The sequence below is a fragment of the Staurois parvus genome, unplaced genomic scaffold (genome assembly GCF_062004578.1).
Source record: "Staurois parvus isolate SC_StPar_1 unplaced genomic scaffold, SC_StPar_1.0 ptg000147l, whole genome shotgun sequence".
In the NCBI taxonomy this organism is placed as follows: domain Eukaryota; kingdom Metazoa; phylum Chordata; class Amphibia; order Anura; family Ranidae; genus Staurois; species Staurois parvus.
In genome coordinates this window covers 26,983,184-27,002,660 of record NW_028317943.1, presented here as the reverse complement: position 1 = coordinate 27,002,660, position 19,477 = coordinate 26,983,184, and the positions used below count along the sequence as shown (strand labels likewise).

The 19,477-nt window shown below is 39.1% G+C and overlaps 1 protein-coding gene across 11 annotated transcripts in view; it reads left to right on the top strand.

Moving 5' to 3' along the window:
- Positions 1–19,477, top strand: part of GRIP1 (glutamate receptor interacting protein 1) — an 892,229-nt gene that overhangs the window by 478,151 nt on the left and 394,601 nt on the right. Inside the window, exons 1-2 of one of the 11 annotated variants that reach the window (XM_089674178.1) lie at positions 3,772–4,178; positions 4,442–4,502. The exons of 9 other annotated variants lie outside the window; for them this stretch is intronic. Coding sequence is in view for 1 of the 2 variants with exons in the window: in XM_089674171.1 (XP_089530297.1) it covers positions 4,091–4,178 (88 nt within the window). In the remaining variant the exon portion in view is untranslated. Of the gene's footprint in view, positions 1–3,770; positions 4,179–4,441; positions 4,503–19,477 lie in introns of those variants that run through there. One more of the 11 variants, XM_089674171.1, reaches the window with a different exon arrangement.

Below are 19,477 nucleotides of genomic sequence, written 5' to 3'. Positions count from 1 at the left end.
TGCTATATGCCCTGGGAGAGTTAACAAGCATTTTTTCGGGTGCTCTTCTTTAGTTGTCTTCATTCTTTTTAAATATTTTTTTAATTGTGTTTTCATTTTATTTTGTTTTTCATGTCTTTTCTCATATGTGGAACACACAGTAAAATGTGTTTCTTAAGAACACAGTTTCCCTGTTAGAAGGAACTAGCCATTGGAATCACTGAGGGCAGTTGAAATCTTATTTAAATAGGAAAGGACTGAGAGAAGAGGGGATTGACCTGGAGCTAGGCTTCAATGTCCAATTTGTGAGAAAATTAAAGTATTTGGGAGCAGGGTTTATAGAGGTAAGGTTGTTGGAATGAGGTCGATATTGTATGAGATCAGTGGAGAAAGATAGAAAAGAATACAGTTAGAGATGCTGTGGGACGGGAGTGGTAAAGTGTATCTCAGGGCAAAAAAGAATTGTTTCTCTCTCCCATACATGCTCATTTGCCAATGTTTTATCCCTTTGAAAGAATGGGTACCACTTTGTATTTACTTTGTTTTAAACACCAAATGTGCTCCTAACTTCCTGTTTAGATTGGCAGCACAGTGTCTTTTGTGCACTGAAGTCCCAACCAGTACCCTACTTCTGCGAATACAGAACTCTGCCTATTTCCAAACCCTCTCTTTCATACCCCACATACATAAATTAATTTCTTTATAAGCAGAACAGTGCTGCTGCCTCGATATCTGTGATGCGTTTCACACCTTTACAGTATGTTGTATTTTGGGTTTTACATGCATTACCATTGAACTGTATGTAATGACTCTTTTGATGAAGAACACACTGTTGTGAACAATCCCTATAAGCCTTCCCAAAAACTTTGGGGTGGATTTACTAAAGGCAAATAAAATGTGCACTCTGTAGGTGCAGTTGCTCCAGAGCTTAGTAAATGAGGGTAAGCTCTGCTGACTTCCATCATCCAATCATATGCAAGCAAAATGCTGTTTTGTTATGTTCCTTGCATGTGATTGGGCATTCTCTGCAAAGTGAAACTTCATCTCATTTACTATGCTGTGGTAGAACTGCACTTGCAAAGTGTTCAGTCTATTTGCCTTTAGCAAATTCACCCCTTTGTGTAGGGAATGAATACATGGTTCTGTGAGGCATGACCATACCAATCGTAGCTGCCCCTGCAAGAATTTGACAAGCCCAGTGATCGTGTTTTTGGTTTTCAATTTTCATTGGAGCACTGATGGTACTTTGCAGTCTGAACATCTGAACATCATCTGCAGCCATCACCCCACAAGTTTGTGGGTCAGATAAAATTGACCAGTTGCCAATTCTTTTTGTTTTTGAAACATATCCTACATTGGAACCCATTGCCAAAAGTGAATATGGAGTTCCACACTAGTCCTATAGTCTGTGTGATTTATACTTGCACCAATAAGAGGGAAAAAAGGACTGTACAGTGTTTAACCACTTCAAGTCTGGACACTTTTACCCCCTTCCTGCCCAGGCCAATTTTCAGCTTTCAGCGCTATCACACTTTGAATGACAATTGCACGGTCATGCAACACTGTACCCTTATAAATTTTTTTAGAATTTTTTTGAGACAGATAAAACTTTATTTTGGTGGTATTTATTCACCACTGGGTTTTTTTTAATTTGTTTGCTATATAAATGAAAAATCCAAACATTTTGAAAAAAAAGTTTTCTTCTACAATTTTGCAAATAAATAATCTTTCTTCATAAATCTTGGCCAAAATGTATTCAGCTATCTTTTTATTAAAAAAAAAAAACTAATTAGTTTATAACCAAAAATTATAAAAAAATAAAAACGTAAAAAATGTTTTGAAAAATTATATTTGTTCTTGTTTTGTTTTTTTTTTAAATACCATCACCCTAGCAGTACAGTGTCACCATAGTGACACTTTACTACTTGTGGGGGGGGTGATGATTTTTTTTCTTTGTTTACACTGATTGCTTTTACACCCATAAAGGCTATAAAAGCAATAATTTCTCTTTCTCTCTGGTTGCATCTTTGCAGCCATTGAGAAATGCTGTGAGAGCTGTGATTGGTCACAGCTTGTCACATGGTACAAGGCTGTTGTGAATAGCCTTGCACCATGTGACTTCTGTGATCATTCACAGATTTCACAAGTAGTAAGGAATGATGTCAGCAAGTGACATCTTGATTACTACTATTCATGTGATCGGGATCTCACACAGAGGTCCCGTACAGTGATCAGTGTTCCGCTGTGTCCAGGGAGCTTTCACAGGCAGTGAATGCGGAGGCTGTTAATAAACGGCCACCCGCTCCTGCACGGCTCCCGTCCTGCCGTTTATGTACATGGGTTGGACAGGAAGTGGTTAAGGAATGGCAAAGGAGACACAATCTGGGCTTGTGACTGTCGCCTCCTTATGTTTTGTATGATAAATTTCCCCTCATATTTTTAGGTTACTGGCCTCTAAGAATTTAGCCTACCTGTCCCATGGATTCTTGGCAGGAAAAAAACTGTTCCACATCTTTTGAGAACCTTTCACAGCATGTAGAGAACCATATATAAAGGACTTGCTTTCCCCACAGTTGACTGGCATCAGCTCAGCGACCTCCCTCTCATCCCTTGTTGCAGGCACCTTATGTGGTCTGCCACCCTTGATGAAGGGTAGACCTTGTTGAATAAATAGTTTTTAAGAGTGGTATGTGTCTGAATGTATTCATCATTTCATTTTTGATTTTAGTTACACTATTTTCTTAATTGATTTAATAAACCAATAAAGGTGCTACAGCCATTTAATACCATAAAGTTTTGTATGTTTATAGAATTTTAATTGTTCTTTTAGATGATTGGGAAGGGGGAGGTTGTGCAGTCTGCAATTACATGGGTGTAATAAATCAATATCATGGGCAAAGGTGATGAGCAATTTGTGAGAACCCAAGATTACAGGTGGGTGAAGTTATACATTTAAAATTAATTACCTTTCCAATAGATGTAATAACTAAAAACACTCACTGGGAGGTTTCTATTGATCTGTGGGATGATATACTGTTTTTTTTTGTTTTGTTTTTTTTTTTTTTTTTTTATCAAGCCATCTTTTTTATAGGAAACCACAAAGAAGGAATACATTTAGGGAGTGGTGTTATAGCATGCGCAAGGGCTGCTCTGAAACTTTATTTTTGTGTGCATGGAACTTGATGTTCGAAGGCAAAGGGCAATGTAAACCATGCAGTCTTCTATAGCGACTGAACAGAATGATCCTAAAATGAATGAATATATAAATATAGTGTATGTCTGGTATGTCTGACACAATTACTCTTTTCTTGACGCCCACACTTAACGGCCACAGAGTTCTGTATATTATTTAATGTGTATTGCTATGAAAATAGTGACTCAGTAAGGTTCATTGCTGTACTGTGAGTTATAGTTGTTTGAACCTAATAAAGAATAAGTTTATTTTTTTTTTTTTTACTTTTTTAAAAATAATGCGCCACCATTATTTGCAGTTACTAAGCAGCCACATTAACAAAGAAATAATAATTTCCTTGGCATCATATAATTGCACATTTCATTTCTGTGTAAGAACTATGGAACTAGGTTTTATCACTGCTAGATGTAATTAATACAGCTCTTAATTTACCAGCGATCTGCTTAATGAGATGCACTGCCATCCTTCAGCTCTGCATGGGTTAACACTTCCAGAGAAGGAACATCCCATTGACAGGATGGAGATGAGAAAATGCTGCTTTACAGCAGATGTTGAATACACGGCCCTCTACGCAGCTCGCACTGGGAGCATGAATGAGTGGAAGGACCAGGAGTAACCCAGGAGAAGGAGCCAGCTCCATCCTGCTCATCATTGTTCCTTGCTCAGTGCATAGCTACAAAGGAATCATCACTGTTAGGCAGCTGATCTAATGCTGCAGGTTCCTTGCTGGAGAGGCAGCGTGGAGCTGTGTGACTGATACAGTGTCATTAGATGACACAGAGCTGATCTCTGCATCACCAGGAGGAATCAAACCGTGTCACTCCCCTCTGGGACTACCTTCTCTGTTCTACGCGCAAGGAATTCGTATGCTTGTGCTGCTGCTGCTGCTTCTGCATCCTCTCTGAGCAGGGCTTGTGTATGTGCATTACTGCTGGAAAGCAGCAAAGAAGAATGATAGCTGTCTCTTTCAAATGTCGTTGTCAAATCCTGCGGAGACTGGTTAAAGGTATGGTGCTTTTTCTTCTGCTCTTCCAGTCTCTGGCACGCTCTGTCTTTTCAAATGCGCTGGCTCATGCTTTTGCCTTACAAATATGCCTGTCCTAACAATTTATAGTCAAGCAGCAAAGAGCATAGACTGTTCAAAGCGCAAGTCCCTTATAAGCCATTCTCACCACGGACATTTTGTCTTACCTGCAGTTTGGTCTGTGTTGTTTTATTGTGCCTTTTTTAGTATCTGATTTGTTTTTTCTTTTGTTTTTTTACCTGTAGACATTTTATATTTTCTTTCCCAGTGACATTTTCCTATTGGTATATCATCTCCACAGAAACAGTAAGTCTTTTCACTGCACTGCAATGCTATATAATATCCCGTTAGTGATGCAAGCTCTTGTACAGAAAAGTAAATATGGGCAACTTCTAAGCAAATAAGTTTTAATTGTGCTCACTGGGTACATGGACGTGGTTAAATGCTAAAATCTGAGTAGTCGTTACAGCTGTTAATGAAATATTTAGGAAGAGCAGGAGCAATGGTTGTATGCTGAGAAGGTGTTCCATTACAACTATATGCAGCTGTGATTAGAAAATGGTGAACTTGTGACCTCTTGTTCCCATTTAAAATCCATAGATTTGCCTAAATTATATCTGTCATCCAGTAGGCGAGCAGATAATTCCCATGGATTCTTCTGCTTCGGCTAAATTATCATAATTATTTTACAAGAATGCAATTACAAGTCATTAATGTTTGTGTTTGAAAGGTGAAGAAGCTCAATTCAGCATTTTATACAGAAGAGTGAAAACTTTGTGCATCCAGTGGATTTAATGACAAGGTAGTCTAGCATTGTAATATGCTTGCAATGAGGTAATTTGAAAGCACTGCACGTCCATTAGTGCACAAAGCATTTATATAACCAGTAATTAAGATTTCTCTGCTCCTGGTGGCAGCAAAAAGGTTAATATGGGAGATGCACATAACATTCGTTCTACCGTTACCTTTTGCACGATGGCAACCTGCAGGAGAAATATGAAGGTCCGTGCTGTATTCAAAGCATGGACTTGTTTCCACCTTCCCTTGACAGCCATTCTTGTAATTCTAGGTTCTCTGCAGTGACCTGATAATGATATTTTAATAAGATGGTTACAGAGCCACTGGGCAGAGCACAGCCAGCTGAGAAATGTCAGTGGTCCATGGTTATCATTGTGCATGTTTTGGTGGCATGTTTGAAATGTATGGAATGAGTCCCTAATCATTTTGTTCAGATTGGTGATCAGCTTCCTCAGCATGCCTTGTAATTATGGAATAGTTATGATAATGCAAAATGAGCGCACAGCAATTGTTTTTTGGTTTCCTGCATTACCCAGGAAGAGGCAGGAACATGTAAGGTTTTGTAGAACTGTCAAAACACACTTAGCTGTGCTAATGCATGACATTGCTTAAGCATTGTTTTTTAAACACTGATTTATGTCTTTAAACTCATGATGGAAAAAATAGTTTAATCAAGTAAGGCAGAGCTTATAAACAAGGATATTTGGTTTTGGGACCTTCCGTACAGAACAAAATGGCTCCAGTCAGGTTACTTTGGAAACAGATCGGCTATAGATTGCAGCTTCCTAGAAAAGCTTTATACATGATAGTGTTATTTATATAAGAAGTGCAAGCACAAAATTCTCTAAAATGATTACTTCTTAGGTGGGTGTTATAAAAATAATTGTTAAACAAATCTGTCAAAGCATGTGTTTATTTTCAGTGCACAGCTTGCTGAGGCAGTCAGATATGTTTAGTTCCTGAGTACCTGGCACGCTATGTGTTTTTAAGAGGTTCTGACTGGCTTGTTTGTGAATAACACCGCATTAAAAAAAAGTATGAAAATTAACATTTTCCGTTCTTCTCGACATGTTAGACACATCTCGTTTCTGACTATTTACATTTTTTCATTCAGCTGTTATGTATGCTAAATGATTAAGAATGTCAGTCTGTGCTTTGTTGTTAAACTAGATGAATATATGGACGTGATTTACTGTAGTTAGTGTTACTAAACCCACAACAGTAAAATTAGTCTGTGTATGCGGTAAAGTATGCTTGTTATACTCACTGTGGAACCTAAGGGGTTAATCCTCTGTACTGTGTAAAAAGGATGTTTTGAGTCTGGCTTATCAGATCCTCCCCTTCTTCCAGTGCCCCCTCTTATCTCCTGATAAGACACATTGTGTGGAAAAACTCTGCACATGCTCAGTTTGGTGTGTATTGCTAGAAAGGGATTTTTTTTTCCTTCGGAGAGTGCATGTGATCAGCACAGGGCCAATCAGCACTGTCCAGACAGGTCAGGGGTTCTGCATCCACTTAGAGCAGAAAGAAAGCTCCTCCTACAAACATTAACCAGTGCTCTGCTGGACACTGATAGAAGTCACAAGATCACTCTAACTGCTGATGAGAAAAGGTATTTAGCAGTTTATATTTACTAAAATAATTGCATTTCCATGTTGTATGTACTGTGGGAGGCCAGATATAGTGAATGCAGGGTCCTGGGTTTAGTAACACTTTAAGTCAGCCTGTTTTCACTTAAAACATTCTGTACATGAAAGTACGAACCACTTCTGTACATGATGCTTGAAGTTAGGCCAGATTCTCTTCACTTTAGTAGATTAACTCCATAGAGGTCAGCTGTTAACAGGACACACCTGACCCTGATATGCACTAGCCTGGGGGATCTATCGCCTTGCATCCTTAATAGTATTTCTGCTTGTTTTTTTACAATCTCTGCTCAGCACTAGTAGTCTCTATGCAACGGTTTCTTTTTCTGAGCATTGCTTGAAACTAATACTATGTTGTTGGTGTGATGCTTTACAGGACTGAACATATTCAGATATTAACCAGCACAATGTTTTTTTTTTTTTTCTCTAAAGCTGATAGGTAAACATAGAATTCAAGCTTGTAGTTTAGTCTGGCAACAGTGCCAAAGAGGAAAAAATAGAATCTGAACAGGGTACTCAAAATACTCTCTGCAGCTTAGGTAACTTGCAGGCAAAAGATTACATAAAACTCCCAAACATTATATATTTTCCAAAAGCAGACACAATAGACAAAAAAAAATTGGAACTACAAATATTTTATAATGTTGCACGCTGGTGAGGGGTGCGGGATGCCTGTGGTGTGTGTCTGTGGGGGTGTGTGGAAGCAATCAGGCGGCACCGCAGCCACCTGAATGCTTCCACCTGACAGGCAGAGGTCTGCTTGTCAGTTTTACACAATCTCAGTAGCTGCAGCCATTGGATTATGTGTAAAACCCCTCTTTCAGGTCAGTACAACATACGGACAAGCCAGCTAAAGGGCTAAGGTTGTTGTAAACCTCTCAAATGATAAATTGAGCAAAGCATATCCTTCTGTAGTATGTACTTGCCTTGATCCAAAGCAACTATGTGATTTCTGTCTGCTCTGGCATTCCTTTGCTACACCAGCCAATCCCAGGTGACAAACCCCCGCACAGCAGGAGATTGACAGCCTCAGCTATGAGAGTGTGTTGAGGGGGGTGTATCTATTCCTTCCAGTTAGGTGTCTAATTTTACTTCGCTCTATGCTGTGCGTGACATCATATGTTTGTGCCCTGTCTTCTGGAGCTCAGAAATACTTTGTAAAATGTGCACGTTAGGAGGCTGTAGAGAAAAGAGGGCTATGGGTAAACTTGTACAACTTATGCAGGAGGATTTGTTTCATCTATGTATCACTTGAGGATTTTCACTTAAGTGGATCTGCCTCAGACAATGTTCTGCTTTTGCAGGTTTCAGACAACAGTCAGAATTGACAAGTCTGGAAGCGTTCTTAGGTTTATTGACCATTTGATGTGACTGATTGTATACACCCTCCCTCACACTTATCCATATTCAGCTCCTTTTGAAGGGATTTTCGCCATCATTGCAGACCGTGAGTTTTTCTTTTTTCTTGCTGGAGTTTTTTCTTTGGTGAGACGAGCTATCTCATTCAGCTTGTATAGAACTACAGTAGCAGAGTGTAGTATAATGACCGCTGATACAAAGCTGCAGTTTGCAATGTATTGTTCATATTTGTTTTTCTTTTTAAGGGCTACCTAAAAGCCCAATTACTGACTTAATTTTGCAGTCACATGACCATCTGGGTTTCTGGTCCTCTGATATGTAGTGTGGAAGAGTCCACCTTGCAGTTACCATGTTACACTTTGATGACATGGACATTGCCTTTTGACTGTAAGAGAGGAGTCCGTCAGTGGGGTCCTCAGAGGGTCCAGGAAACCTCCAGTGGCAGCCACCTTATGTCATGACCTGAGGAGCAGCAGCAAGACAGTGGTTGGTAAATTTAAAATGAGCTATGGACGATTGGTGGTGGGGTAGTTGTGTGGAGATGGACTTTACAGTAAATGTGTATGCTAAAAAAAAAACTGCACACACAAAGTAACATAAATGTTGATGCATTCAGGCGCCGTAAAGAATCAGAGCATATCTTTAAAGCAGCCTTCAGCCGTTTGGTGATATGCCAGTACTTTACTATCCTGAAGGCAACTGGCACAGTTTTCTATTAAGGGCAGCACAAGTCTGAATTTGCATGAGTCTACTGAACGATGGGATCAATTGCGATTTTCTCCTGATGGATATAACAGTGTAGGCATGGCACTCTAGAGCCTCCAATCATCTTCATAGTTCTAGATTGTAAGCTCGAAAGAGCAGGGCCCTCGATCCCCTCATGTTTTGCATTGTATTGGTATTGTTCTGTCACATGTTCTGTCCCCCTTTGTAATGTACAGCGCTGAGTGAACTATTGGCGCTTTATAAATACTGTATAATAATAATAGTAAAATGAAGGTTTGGATTTGTTTGCAGGGAGATTTCCCATCTTAAAGTGCTGAAGGTACTTGCCATTGCCTTCTATTACCAAGAAATGGCATGAGAACCACACCTGCTCAAAATGTCAATAATTGTTTGCCTTTTTATTTCTTAGCGCCTTTACTCAAATTAACCATTTCAGTATCGGCAGTTGTTTACCACTTATGAACAAGTACCGTAATATGTTCACAATTTAGCTTAAGACCTCAAGTGCCAGCAAGGCTTTTTTTTGATGGTTTAACTTTCCAAGATGTTTTTAATTTATAGGTATTTTCAAAGCAAAACCTTGATACAAACAATACTTAAAGGCTGTACATGGTATAAAGCATAGCAGAGTTGTCTTGCATAGAATGTGCAGATATTGAACTAGCTAAGAAGAGACAGGGTATGAAGGAGTTGACTTAGTCTTAGGGTAATTGATTGAGTAGGTGGTAAATGGTAACACTTCTTATTTTATTTTTATTATTTAACTTTTTTTTCTTTCATTATATGGCTTTCCTACAGGTGTAGTTACAAACAGGGTGCAGAACAGTCTTGTAATCTGCTGTAGCCTGCTGCAATTTTGTAACAGGATCTTGCATAGTTGCAATAAATTATCACTGTAACAAGATGTTACTGGTGACCATTGAAGCAGAAGCAGCTCTGATTGGTTTGTGATTACAGGCCAGAATTAAGATGCAGCACACACAACTTGGTGGGGGATGTCAGTAGGGTGCCTCATATAAATGTGGAAACTGTAGGGCCCTTTCGCACTGATGTGCTTTTCCTGCCTTCCCATTGACTTACAATGAAAGGTGCTTTTGAAAATCTTCTTTAAAGATGCAGCATGCAGGACTTTTCAAAGGGCAGTACACCCTGTGGTGTAAAGAGTTTCATAGGAGTTCAAGGGATGCCTTTTTCATCCACTTTTTAAACCCCAAAAGCTCATCAAAAACTGATCAGTATGAAAAGGCCCAAAGTGAAGAACTGCAGGACATTTTATATACAACAGCACATTTGAAAGAAGTTATAGTTACAGCGATAGTCACGATTGTAGTATGAATGCAAATAAAAGGTAGATGATCATAATCATGTATTTTAAGGTAATAGTAATGTCAAAGAAGACCTTAATTAAGTGTTTTACATTTGTGTAAATATATACAATATATATATATATTCCATACAAAATAATTTAGTCAAATCTAGGCAGAACCCCCCCATATGCACATTCTGCCATTAAGAGCAGATTGAAAGTGCCTCTAAAGCTCACCCCTCCCTTCCCCCAGCAAGGTGTATGCAGTTAAGCTTCTGAGACAGCACCAGTGTTGGGGCGTGGTAATTGACTACTTAGGGCTCAATGCAGAAGGTCACATGCCCCCCCCCATACTTGAAAGTCTCACTCCATTGGTGCAGGAAATGGGGGATTGTAGATTGGTGAGTATATATTTCTGGGAGAGTGGACTGTCAGGATGGACTTTTCCTGAATTGAAATAGTGGCATCGTCCCTTTTACCAAATTAGATATCATTCAGATAGGGTTAATATTTAATTTAAAAAACTGTGTTTTTTTTTTTTTATTAATAAAACACTTTGTTTAATCTCAATGCTGCTGATCCGTTGCAGCCATTCCCTCTCTACATTCATACATTCCAGCAATGGCATTTCTCAAACCATATTTCCTGGTGGTGGAAGCAGTGGACCGTGCCTACATAATACATGTTCACACAGCCACTTTTGGTTTCTTTTGAAAGCTGTCTGGCAGAGTGACAAAGTAGGAGCACAGTCGGGAGTTGTTACCAATTAAATGACTTTACGGCAGGATCACATCTTTAAAAAAAAAGCAAGGACAGTTTTCAGTTTCTTTTTTTCTATATACACTACTGTGCAAAAGTTTTAGGCAAGTATGGGAAATGCTGTAAATTAAGAATGCTTTAAGAAATTGAAGAAATTGAAGTGTTCATAGTTTTTTTTTTTTTTATCAATTAACAAAATGGAAAGTAAATAGAAGAGGAATCTAAATCTGTGTTTGGTGTAAGCACCCTTTGCCTTCAAACCAGCAATTTTTCCTTGCACACAGTTGGAGGAACTCATCAGGTAGGTTGTTCAAAGCATCTTGCATAACGAACAACATATCTACGGTGGAAGCAGGCTGCCTCAAATCCTTTTGTCTCTTCATGTAATCCCAGACAGACTTATGATGTTGAGATCAGGGCTCTGTGGGGCGCAAACCATCACTTCTAGCACTCCTTGTTCTTCTTTATGTAGAATATATTTCTTAATGACATTGGCTGAATGTTTTGGGTCATTGTCCTGGTGCATAACAAATTTGAGGCCAATCGTACGCCTCCCTGATGGTATTGCATGAGGGATAATTATCTGCCTGTATTTCTCAGCATTAAGGACACCATTGATTCTGACCAAATCTCCAACTCCATTTGCAGAAATACAGCCCCAAACTTGCAAGGAACCTCCACCATGCTTCACTGTTTCCTGCAGACACTCATTATTGTACCGCTCTCCAGCCCTTCGAAGAAAAAAACGACCTCCTGCTACAGCCAAATATTTCAAATTTTGATTTGTCAGTCCAGAGTACCTACTGCCATTTTTCTACACCACAACTCCTATATTTTTGTGCATAGTTCAGTAGCTTAGTATTGTTTCCAAGTTTGAGGCATGGCTTTTTGGTCACAATTCTGCCATGAAAACCACTTCTGGACAGTTCTGTGCTGATGGCACTGCTGTACATCTTCTGATTCTGAAGGGAAGTATGTCTGATATGTCTGTCATCTATTGCATTACGTTTCCTTGGCTGACCACTGCATCTGCTCTCCCCCAGCATTGCCCGTTTTGTTTGTGCTTCTTCCAAACGGCTTGAAAAGCACATCTTGAAACCCCAGTCTGCTTTGAAATTTTTACCTGGGAGAGATTTTGCTGAGGCAGCATAACTATCTTGTGTCTTGTTGCTGTGCTTAGTCTTGCCATGGTATATGACCTCTGACGTGAAATGGTCTTCCACAACCTCGCTGTAGTAGCAGAGTTTGGCTGTTCCTCGCCAAGTTTTAAACCCCTACACAGCTGTTTCATTTAATTACTGTGTTTTACCTACATAAGAAATTGCTGATCATAACCACCTGCTTGATATAATTGGTTAATCATACATCTGACTCTAATCTTACAAAATCCCTGACTTTGTTCAAGTGTACAAAATTTACATGTGTAAGAACTAATGCTGGGTTGAAGCCAAAGGGAAGTCACACCAAATATTAATTTGATTTAGATTTTTCTTCTGTTTGCTCACTTTTTGTTTTGTAAATTGATAAACAATGAAAATATATATTTTGTACAAAACTCTGTATATGTGTGTGTATGTATGTGTATATATATATATATATATAAATATATATATATATATATATATATATACACACACACACTAGTTACTACTATTGCCTGGGATCTTCCTGCAGCTGATCTTTTCCCCATGGCTGATTTACCATGCCCTTTTTTCACTAAGTTGTTGTATGACGGTGGCCATCTTGGTAGCGGCAGGACTTTGATTCCACATGTTAGAGCCTCCAGCCAAGAAAACTGTGAGTAGCACAGTACTGATGACACCAAATCTCACAAATCTTTAGACTGGAGACTAGCAGCCAGAGGAAACAAAGCACTAGATTTCACACTGCAGATATAAAGCTACGAGGCACAGGAGTGCCTAGACTCACTTGCATACAAGTAAGTGCCCTGATTTATTCCAGGAGAAATTCAAGGCAAAAGTTACATTCTTCAAGATACTGCTAAGGGCTTTTTCATATGGGTCGTTTTAATCCATTACCCTTGCAGGGCTGTATTTGCCAGTACAGGGATGCACAGGTGTTGTGTGCATTCCCTTGTTAGCAGTCCCAGCAGTTGTACAGACACTGCTCCCAATGTGATACCCATGTGGCTGCAAGTGCAGGGCCCTGAACGCACTCAGGGTGCATTCAGGGCCATGCACCCACAGGGATGTCACATTAGGAGCAGCGGCTGTGTCGATGCTGCTTCCCAGTTGACAGCTATGAGGCTGCTGACATGGGAACGCTAGCAACATCTGTGTATCCCAGTGCTGATAAACATGGTCATGCATGGGTCATTTATTAAAACATCCCATGTGAATGAGTCCTAAGGCACAATTGATGCTTCTAGATGTTACATATACCATAGCAAATCTTTGCAATGTGTGAAATACGTAGACTGTTTTGGCAGCCATAGTATTTGCAGTTGTAACTGTTCTTCAATAGTTAGCACACCACAGCCACACAGCATAAACAGGATGGTGTGTCCATAGTTTGCTGTTACATCTTCCAGTATTGCCTTTCCACCTCCTCCTCATTCACACTAGCAGTGATATTCATGCATTTGTATGTGTTTAAAATAATTATATGCATTTATAAATGTCATATAGATTGTATAGCTCACACTTTGCCTGCATTTAGGTTGCTTGTATTTCGAGAAATAGAAATCTGTGAGTCCAGATTTTATAATTATCACTATTTTAGTTGACTAAAATACGACTAAAACAATTCAGATTACTAAAAGACAACTAAAACTAAAATGGCATTTTCGTCTAAAGACTAGGACTAAATCGAAATTTGACGTCAACATTAACACTGGTTATATATCAAGTCTAAATTTGTGTCTGTAGTGCATGTTCAAACCTTAATACCATAAATAATAACATGGCTTTAGATTTTTACTCCAGGAGTATATAATGAATTTGGAAATTCTAGAGAAATGCGTTACAATTTAGCTAAACCATTAGATTTTAGACAAATAAAATGTACTGGAGATTTGAGTCGACTAAAATATGACAAAAAAAATTTAAATGACTAAAATACAACTATATAAAAAAGGACTAAGCGAGCGCTACAAACACAAAGCAGCTGAAACACCAAAGGTAACCATAAACCTCCTAGGAATAAATAAACTTGAAATGGGTGCAGCGCTAATAACAAATGTATACGAATGTACGTGATGCAGATGAAGAATGATGACTCATTCAACTCCTAAACATATAAAGTGCTGATAGTGCAACAAATTCAAAATAGTGATATAGGTGTTAAAACATATGTAAATACACTGGATATAAAGTGCACAATCAAAACCACATAAAGTGGTTAAAGTGATAGGTGAAAGTCCAATATATTGAACGTGGGGATCATGGAAGATCTCAAAATAGGTATTCCAATTTCTTATTCCAGAGTGGTAGATGGTGTGACCGATAATAGGTAAATTGCGCACTCACCAGATGCGCGATTTAATCACGCATTTGAGATATAACTGCCCTGGAGTCACAGATTTTCTTAGCAGCCATTGCCAGCAGCCTATTGCAAATCAATGACAGGAGTGGCTGTACAGATCTTCCCACACATCTAAACATTTACAACTGTACAAGGATGGATGCATGGCCCTGGACAAAGTCTGTCTGCATCCATGGCTGTGCATCCATCCCTGCATGGATGTAAATGCTTGGATGTGCAGGAAAATCCATGGAGCCAATCCTGTCATTGATTTTCAGCAGGGTGGTGGCTGCAGCAGCACAGTACAACTGTCACTCCCGGGTGCTAAATTATTTAAACTAGGTAAATTCTGCAATGGAGTTGACTAGCAGTGCAAAACTTTTCACATTTAGCATAATATATCCTGGGAAGAAGAATTTTGGACAGATCATATTAATACAGTTTTACAGAGGATTGGACACGTCATTAGGCTGAACCAGGGCCTGTGAAAAATAAAGATTATAAAACAAATTGTAAAAACCTTAAAGATTTAAATATTTGGTTCCAAAAATGTTCTTGCCTCCTAAGAATTTATTTGTTTTTTTTCAGCGAAGGCTTTTATAGCATAGAAAGAAAAGCCTTTTGGCTCAATTCCCACTGTCGTGACTTGGAGTTCGACTTGTGAGACCCCAAGTCGCATGACGTGAAATCTCATGTTGGCAAATGAGAGCTGTCTTAATTAGCACTGCTGAAGTTGCTCAGACCTTTTAAAAGTTTCTTGTACTACTTCAAGGTGACTTCTATCAGACTTATGCCCATAGACATTAATGGAAGTCTATTACATTATCAAAGGGGTTTGATAATGATAATGTGCAATCCGCACGAAACATGTCAGGGGAATCCCTCAATTTGACGCCAACCTTATGATCTATTGCTTTTTATGGGGATATACCTCAAGCCTAATTCTGTGTTACATGTGAGTGTCCTGCAGTTTATTGATGTTTTTGGATCCCTAAATAAACGTTACTACACTATTAGCACTATTTTGCCTCCCGGGCTCGTTATGTTTCGAGCCATTTAAGGTGGAGCAGCTTCAGGAGTCTGGACAACGTTGGACCCTCTGGTGAGTTTGATGTGGCCCCCAAGCGTGAGTGACACCATTCCTGGGAACCCACTACAAGCCCTAGATGACGCCATACCAGTGACCAGACCTTGATGACCTCACGGATTTGTTACATACAACACTCAGTTTGTATGTACTTCTGGTAAGTGCATTATTGTACTACCCTTTCACGGAGCATCCAGGATTGTTCTGTACCAGGTGATTTCTACCATATTGGAATATTTTCTGTTGTGTGGACTTAAGTGTACCACATATGAACACTCTCTATGAACACATCTCAGCTGTCGTTCTATCTGGTTACCGCTACATTATTTATCTCAAGCGCTGCATTACTAAGACTTTTACATAGAATGTATGAAGGTAAAAAACTTTGAGCCTTTACAACCACTTTAACCACTTCCCGACTCTCCTATAGCAGAACTACTGCTACAGGGTGGCAGGGCTGCGCACAATCACGTATATATACATGATTTTGCATTTCCGGGTAGGGGGTGTGCACGCCGCCCTACCCACGTTGTCATTGGTGACTAGAGATATTGATCACCGGGTCCCAGCCAGAGATTCCTCGCCGGCACCAGGCGATCGCCAAGTATCACTGACAGGAGAGAGACCTGTGTGTAAACAACACAGGTCTCTCTCCTGCCAGCATTAACATGCTGCTGTGTATTTCTCTGTATTGCTCCCCATGTAAAACACACACATTAAAACAGCACACAGTTAACCCTTTGATCACCCCAGATGTTAACCCCTTCCTGCCCAGTGTCATTAGTACAGTGTCAGTGCTTTTTATTAGCACTGATCACTGTATTAGTGTCATTGGGATATCAGTGGCAGTTAGTTCCCTCCCAGTGTTAGAATGCCCCCTGCAGTCCCGCTATAAGTCACTAATCGCTGCCATTACTAGTATATATAAAAAAAAAAATTCCAGTATCTATACCACCATTTGTAGACGATGTAGCTTTCACATAAACCTATTAACTTACATGTATTGGGTTGGATTTTTTTGGGGGGGGGTTTTTAGCAAAGACTTGTAGCAAAATACATTTTGACCTAAATTTATCATGAAATTTGTTTTTTTACTGGATATGTTTTATAGCAAAAAGTCAAAAATATATATTTTTTTAAAAATTGTCGGTAATTTTTTTGTTTATAGTGCATAAAATAACGGCACAGGCGATCAAATATCACTGAAAGAAAGCTCTATTTGTGTAGAAAAAAAGACGGAAATTTCATTTGGGTATAGCATTGCTTAACTCACAATTGTCAGTAAAAAAAAAGTATTCTTTAGCAAGAAAGATACATTGCCCATTCATAATTATGCTGCCAAAATTACTGCGTGCTGTAAATTTCCTCCAGCATTGCTCCTGTTTCTTCTTGCTTGAGGCTGCCATTTTGCTGAAGCCCAGAGCACCTGAGCAGCAATGAATCTTTAGGCTGTCAACAGATTGGCCTTTACAAATTTGGTGCAGTGCCTAAAATCAGAAAGCAACTGAGCATGTGCAGAGCAAGACTAAACAATGTATTACCAGATTTTAAACATTATTTTTAATGTTTTACATAGCTATACCTGCAAAAAGGGCCAGCCTGAAGTGATCTAGCAGGGCTTAATTTTCTGACTAAAGTTCCACTTTAAATTCAAGAGGCTCTCACTGTGGTGTCAGGAATATATAAACAGTTTATCTATAAGTATATATCAAACTGCTTTTAAATTTTAGCTAGTAAGTTAAAATTATATCAGTTCATATAAACCTGGACCCTAATAAATCTTTGTGCATTTCAGCTTTTGACGCTCTTTGAATATGATCATTGAAATCCCTTGATGTATTTGTTTTTATATTCCCTAAGCCTGCTGCCATGAGTTGTACATGTAAAACTCAGTAATTGATGATTGGGCAGACGGTAAGTCATGTAGGTTGGGAGAACTTGAGGGCTTGCTATGAACAAAAAGAACAGGCTGTGCAGGTGCTAATCTTCTAAATCACATCTCTGACAGCTTGATGGCTAATAACTTTCTTGCTGAGAACAAGTTCCAGTGATGTTGATATTGATGGATGTGCTGCTAGAAACAGGATATCTTACAATAGCAGGTTTGTCATTAGAGGGCAAGTAGACAATAAAATCTCCTACATGTTCACTAACAAATGTGTCAGTCTATTAAAAGTTAAGAATAAGATCAGTCCACAAGAATGTTATTGATATTATCAATGTATGTGTGTACATGGGAATGTTTGACTATGATGCAGTTGTCACATAATGCACACTCTGAAAAAGGCAAAGATTCAAGACGTATGATTTATAATACTCAGTAGATGTCCTTTCTGTGTCAATGAGAATGATGGTCAATGCAAGCTATTGAAAACATGAACATTTCTTTCCATGTCCTAAGTTGTTCCAAGCAATGTCATTGTACACAGTACTAAATAGACAGTCTAATATAGATTTCCACCCCTCCTATCATTGCCATGGTACTGCACACATGACCATCTATAAAGCAAACCATTGGAGGGGTGAAAAGGTCAATTGAGATCTGACACAAGCTCACTGGTAAAACCTACAACAACTGAGCATTCTTTTGGGAAAAACTGAGTATAGTTTATTTTTATGCGCTAGCCTTCCTGTTTTCACTCTTGACATAAATCAAGCCCCCACTATAGACCCACCGCAGAAAGATCTTTAGTTTGTCTGATGGTAAAAAAAAGCCCTAGCACTTAATGCTTATGGGTAATCCAGCAAAAACAATGCAATACACATGAGGCAGTTGTCTGGAGTGCTCTTTTGTGGACAGTAAATAACACTGATGTACAAAACATTTTAACCATCTCCTTTGCCCATAAACAGCCTCCCATAAACATAAGTGAGCACAGGTTTATAAACATTTTATAGGTATAGAGGCGCACATTCATTATTTGGAATTTTTGATTTGTGAAAATGTTTGCCTCTTTCTATATACAGTATGTGTGTGTATGTGTGTATGTGTGTGTGTGTGTGTGTGTGTGTGTGTGTGTATATATATATATATATATATAAAATTTGATTTTCACTTTTGTTCATGAAATGTTCAAGAAAACATTGTTTTGTTTTTTTGCTAATTTTTTATTTATGTACACAACACCGCATTCACAGAGAAATAAAATATACAAAACAGGGGTAACACCCCTAAAGCGCACAGGTCCTGTTGAAAAGGTACAATGACAAGTATAAACAGTAGAAAGTGCAACATAAACTCTTTTAGAACTTAAAACTAGCCCATAGGTCGCAAAAATGGGAACTAAGCAAAGGGTGTACCTCAAAGTTGGATCTGACTGCTTCTATGAATGCCGTTTTAACAAATTGTATAGAAGAGGGAAGACGAGTGGGGTGAAATCAGACAAGGAAAGTAAGAAGAGAAGAAAAGCAAGAGAAAAGATAAAAAAAGGGGGGGAGAAGGGAAGAGGATGCCGGAGGAGGGAGGGATGATCCCAGCAAAAGGGGTTTGATGTGTCTTGCAAGGAAGCTGTAAAGAGGTTTTCCCCTCTTCAGAGAAAGTAAACATGTTTCAGTGAAAGGTTTTCGAGTAGGCTTCATGTCTGTTCTGCGCTTATAGTACCAGGTCCTCCATCTTGTTCACCACTTCTACTGTCGACAGCCAAAGCAAGATAGGAGGGGGTCGTGGATCTCTCCACCGTAAGGCGATGCATGATCTGGCAGAATTAAACAAATGGCACAGAATCGCCACAATACAAAACAAAACATACAATTAGCTGTATGTTTTTTCAGGGCTATCAAAGACATGTAAGAGGAAGCGGGCCATGTCTTCTGGAAGTAAATAATCAGTGAGCTTTTGGGAGATAGGTTGTACCGCTTTCCAGAAGGATTCCAATCTTGGAAATGTCCAAAAGACGTGTAATAAAGCGCCTCCACCATCTTGGCATCATCATTACTGGTCTGAGATTGTGGGACAGTATTTGTGAAATACCGACAGTGTACAGTACCATCTGGTAAGGAGTTTGAAATTTGTTTCCTGCATCCGTGTATAAATGGATGTTTAGAGATTGTGGCAGAGCGTCCCAAATGAACCCTGGGAAAGTACTGTTCGGGGTTTTTTTGACTTCCCAGGTTCCTT